This window comes from Brassica oleracea, chromosome C5 (genome assembly GCF_000695525.1).
Source record: "Brassica oleracea var. oleracea cultivar TO1000 chromosome C5, BOL, whole genome shotgun sequence".
Classification (NCBI taxonomy): Eukaryota; Viridiplantae; Streptophyta; class Magnoliopsida; order Brassicales; family Brassicaceae; genus Brassica; species Brassica oleracea.
Window position 1 is genome coordinate 45,648,279 of NC_027752.1, and position 5,403 is coordinate 45,653,681.

At 37.0% G+C, this 5,403-nt stretch overlaps 1 protein-coding gene across 1 annotated transcript in view; it reads left to right on the plus strand.

Moving 5' to 3' along the window:
* The window catches only part of LOC106343368 (GDSL esterase/lipase LTL1-like), a 4,348-nt gene extending 2,330 nt beyond the window's left edge, over positions 1 to 2,018 (plus strand). Inside the window, exons 4-5 of the mRNA XM_013782548.1 lie at positions 440 to 692; positions 1,533 to 2,018. Of these exons, the coding sequence (XP_013638002.1) occupies positions 440 to 692; positions 1,533 to 1,768 (489 nt within the window). The 3' untranslated portion in view covers positions 1,769 to 2,018. The remainder of the gene's footprint in view (positions 1 to 439; positions 693 to 1,532) is intronic.
* The last annotated feature ends 3,385 nt before the right edge of the window (positions 2,019 to 5,403 follow it).

Here is a 5,403-nt window from a genome sequence, read left to right on the forward strand (position 1 = left end):
AAATATATTTCACATGATTGTTTAAATGATATCTAATGTACAAAATATTTTATGATAATTTTAATTTTTATGAAAATATTATTTATTAATTATTAATTAATTATAATGTAGTAGTTTCTACAAAAAAAAATCAAAATTCGTTTTTCTTCATAAAAGCTCACAAAAGTTGGTTTTTGGTTTTTGGTTTTTCTTCATAAATTGGTTAAACTTTTCAAAAACTAGTTTCCCTAAATTTTAGGGAATCTATTTATTGAAAATCTTGATTGGCAACTCAAATGGTTTTTATAAAAACAAAAACTAAAACCAAAAACGTGATTGGATGAAAAATGGTTTCTACAAAAGCAAAAACCAAAAACTAAATCAAAAACCACAAACAATCAACCTCTCTTTTCATAGTACATGATTAAATATTTTTTCTCTTTTGTCTTCATTGAAAAAGAAACTCTATGAGTTGGGTGCAAGACGGGTTCTAGTAACCGGAACTGGTGCAATGGGATGTGCACCTGCGGAGCTGGCTCAGCATAGCCGAAATGGCGAATGCTATGGTGCTCTCCAAACAGCAGCCGCTTTGTTCAATCCGCAATTAGTTAATTTGATCGCATCAGTCAATGCTGAGATCGGTCAGGACGTTTTTGTAGCAGCCAATGCCTATCAAATGAACATGGATTATCTAACTAACCCAGAACAATTCGGTAATTATAACTCATCTCTTATTAATTTGCTAGTAGTGCTAACTGTTTAATATTAGATATTTTGATATATTTCAAATGGTTTTTGTTGTTGGTTTCGAATTTATGAAAAGTAACAACTCAATCAAAGATTCGACTAGTGAGGTTGACTCAAGCTTGTCAAAGATTTAATGATATAAGACCATGATTAACCCGGAGTTCTTAGAGCGGAGTTTTTAGCGGAAGTTAATAAACTGTTTCTTAACTTTTAACTAAAAAAACTAAGAACCGGTTCTTAAAGTCTTTATTTAAGAACTGATGCTTAGCTTTTTTTAGTTAAAAGTTAAGTAACAGTTTCTTAACTTCCGTCAAGAACCATATCCTAAAAACTCCGGGTTAAGCACAGGGAGTACTTTTGGAGGAGTAGTGATAGTTATGTCTGATTGAATGCGTACGTGAAAATTAATAAATGAGCATGACCAGTGACAACTATGTAGGACCATCTTTTCCATGCATGTTGTTACATTTATGCAAAAAATTTGATTTCACTTCACACTTTTAAATAAAAAGATACTATATAGATCTAAAGTATTCAATACGTATGTGTCGGTTTGTATGCATAGCAGTATCATTTTATTAGAATTTTAATAACACTAACTGTCTGGTCTTTAAATAGTTCTATTTGAAAAGTTGTTCCCCCAACAATCTAACTCTAAAGTATTATAAAACCATGTATACAAAAATATTGGTGGTAGTTGAAAGCATTTATTTATGTCTGGATCCTATACAACAAATAAGTACTCTATATATTCTAATAAATACCATTTGATTTGAATCGTTATATGCATGTATATATGTGTGTAGGGTTTGTGACATCAAAGGTGGCATGTTGTGGACAAGGACCGTACAACGGCATAGGACTATGCACTCCAATCTCGAACTTATGTCCAAACAGAGATTTATATGCATTTTGGGATGCGTTCCATCCGACAGAGAAAGCTAATAGGATCATTGTTAATCAGATCCTCACTGGTTCCTCCAAGTATATGCACCCAATGAACCTTAGTACCGTCATGCTCTTGGATTCTTCTAGAATCTAATCTAAGTGAATTTATTTCAGTTAAATGTCAAGGCCTTGCCTTTTGTAGTTTGCATTGTTGATTAATACATTTGATCAGCATAATTAAGAAACTTTTCTTGTCGGATATGCGGTTTGATGTTTCTGCTTGTTGTACCTTGATTAGCTTAGTTTAGTCATTTTTTCATGTATGTGTGCGAATTATCATGTAATATTTGGAGTGATTGTTATATGGTTTTCTGTTCTACTCGAGATTAATGATTCAACTAAGAGATGCGCCGTAGTTATAAATCCATGAACTATTAATGTATATTTACATGCTACGATTGATAATATGTGTCAATGTACTTTTCCGAAAAAATTCTGGTCGCCATATATTACTGTGGTAATGAATCATTAATATTTGAAGGAGAGAAATAGTTCTAAAAGCATGATTAGTGAGGGTTCTTAGGATGAGGTTATTAGATCATAATTAACGCAAGGTCTTAAGTGGAGTTTTTAGTATTATTAGGATTTAAAAAAAAAAGAAAATTAACATTAATGTGAAGAAGCGCGTTTTATTAGGGGCCATAAAGAGCCGGGTCTTGTGGGACACGTGTCCTTTGCGCGTTCTTCTCGTTATTTCTCGAGAAAAAATCACTCGGCGTCTCGTCTCTCTCCCTCTCTTCCACGACGCTTTGTCTCTCGAGCTTTCCTCGGCGACTCTGCATGTATTTCGATCGATGGCTCTCCTCGGCGTCTCCGTCGGTGGACTGTTCGTCTCTCCATCTCTCCTCGAGGGCTCCGCGTCTCTCCATCTCTCCTCGACGACTCTGTCTCTCCGCTTTTGATATCTCGGTGGTGATCCTTGACGAGTCGTCGATGATCTCTCGGTGGCTCTCCTCGACGGCTCCGCGTCTCTCTTCCTCTCCTCGACGGCTCCGCGTCTCTCTAGCTCTCCTCGACGGCTCCTTGAGGACTCCGCCTCGGCGCTTTTGATCTCGCGGTGGCTCTCCTCGACGACTCCGCCTCTGCGCTTTTGATCTCACGGTGGCTCTCTTCGACGGCTCCGCGTCTCTCTAGCTCTCCTCTACGACTCCGCTCAAGTGCCTTTTGATCTCACGGTGGCTCTCCTCGACGGCTCCACGACGAAGAAAAGCATAGACGTCTCTCTCTGTGGCTCTCCTCGACGAAATCAAAACGGCGATTGTTGTTGATTGGTCGAATCGAAAGGTAAAGCTATGTCTCTTGATTATGTCTCATTTGTTTGTTTATGTCTCCTGATTAATAAATCGTTCACCTCTGATCCATTTCGATTGGGTTGTTTTCTTTTTGTGTTGAGATGTACGGATCATGAGACATGCTTGGAAGGTCTAAGCAAAGGACTACACCTAGCGACAAGTTCCAATTGCAAAACATGTAAACCGTTTATCTTTTGATCTGTTAGATAGATTGAAAGTGTTGAAATGTGATTGTGATTGAATTGTGTTATGAAATTAATAGATTGTGATTATGTTCTGATATTACATATATTGTGATTCTTGTGTGTATTGAATTAGATTGTGTCCTGGAATGAATAGATGGAAGTTCTTGTGTGAATTGAAGCTTGGTAGTTAATGTTTTGGTTACTTGTGTGTATTGATTCTTATGTGAATAGATTGTGATTTTTGTGTGATGTCGTTTGGGTTGTGAATTGATTTGAATGTGGTTTTTGTCTGAATTAGTTTAGATTGTGAAATGAATTGAATGTGGTTCTGGTGTGAATTGAATCCTCGGTAATTAATGAATTGGTTAGTGTTAGATTGAAGTTAAGATAGGTAATAAATAGTTAGCTAGATGTCAACTCCAATTGGTTGAGTGTTATGAACGCCTTGATCAATGCTCCTTTCATTCTTCTTTTCTATAAAACACATTCTTCTTGTATTAACTATATCAAAAACACAGTCTTCTTGTATTAACTCTATCAAAAACACATTCTTCTTCTCTTCCTTCTGTCAAAAACCGAGTTCTTTTATTTCTCTCTTCTTTTCTTCCTCTCCTGGCACATTCGGATATGATTCCAATCCATATAATCCGACGTCAAACTTTGTTGACCTTCTTCAAAGTCAGCAACACACTGTCTTTGGTTATGTGCAAGACAGTGTCGATCTCTGTTCCTCACAAGTCCCTCTGTTTTTCACTCAACCCACGGGAAGTCGCTGTCTGAGTATCAAAGTATGTGGAACATTAAGATGCAGGATTTGGCTATGAAGGAGAAGTTATCAAAAATGAAGCTACTTGACTCATTACTTGCAAAGACAAAACCGCTTCTTGACTGTGAAGAGGCTTTGAAGAAGAATATGGTTACTGAGTTGCTCTCAAATTAGTTCTAGGCTAAAAAGGAAATTCGATGTTCTAAGTTCTTGTTCTAATTTTTAGTTTATGTGTCTTGTGGTGATGTTTTTAGTTTCAGTGTCTTGTTCTCATGTTTTAGTTTCAGTGCTCTATTTCCATGTTCTTCTTATGGCTGTAATGTGACTGTGACTATTAATTATATAAATGCTTGTTCTTCTGTTCGCTGTCTCATCTTCTTGTCTTGGCGATTGGTTGATATAAAGAGGCTAGTTAGTAATCATATAAATACTTGTTATAGCTATCTATGTCTCATGTTCTTCTCTTGGTTTCCCAGGTGCAGAAGAGTGTAGCAGTGTACTCACGGAGAAGCTCAGTGTCATGAAGTCTCGGTGGAGGAAGTTCAGTCTCTTGTGCTCTTCTGTTTTCATGTGTCACGGGAGTTATGTTTTGTAGTCTCACGGGAGCTATTACCAAACATGTCAATCAGCTGTCTTCTGTTTTGTAGTGTCAAGGGTGGTTATTACCAAGTGGTAAGCTTGTAGTCTTGTGATGTTGTCGTGTGATTCTAGTGTCACGGGAGTTTAAACCAGACATGTCAAGCTTGTAGTGTTGTGATGTTGTCATGTGATTCTAGTGTCACGAGAGGTTATTACCAAACATGTGATTCTTGTAAATGTGATTCTAGTTGTCGCAATCTGAGCACAAGTCATCTTCTCTCATTTCATTCTCTATTTATAGTTTGTATTCACCAAATAATTGGCAAACAATTCATCTTTTCCTCTCTCCTCTCTTCCCTGAGCAAACAACTTCTCTTCACTTCGATTTTCCGTGATCAAGTAAATCATCTTCTCCTCTCTCCTTCTCTACATTGTAAACACAAAATTATCAAAAACAATTTCTACATATTGATCGAATATATGGCATTTGCTTCTCATTACCCTCCTGAGGGATCAGATGATGAAAACTTTGATTAATATTTCGATCAATATTTTGAGCAAGTTTTCGAGAATTTTACCATTGATTATGGTAATCAAGAAGAAGGAAGGAGAAGGAGGAAGAAACGAGCCTATATCGAAAGAAATCGGAAAGTTGGCCATCTACGTTTGTGGAATGATTATTTCAGTAAAACTCCAACATACCCTGATAATCTATTCCGCAGACGATTTAGAATGAACAAGCCATTGTTCATGCGTATTGTTGATCGACTCTACAATGAAGTTCGATTCTTTCAACAACGACTAGATGCTCTTGGTAGGCTTGGCCTCTCTACACTTCAAAAGTGTACAGCAGCTATCCGTGTCTTGGCATATGGTACTACGGCTGATACGGTTGACGAATACCTCC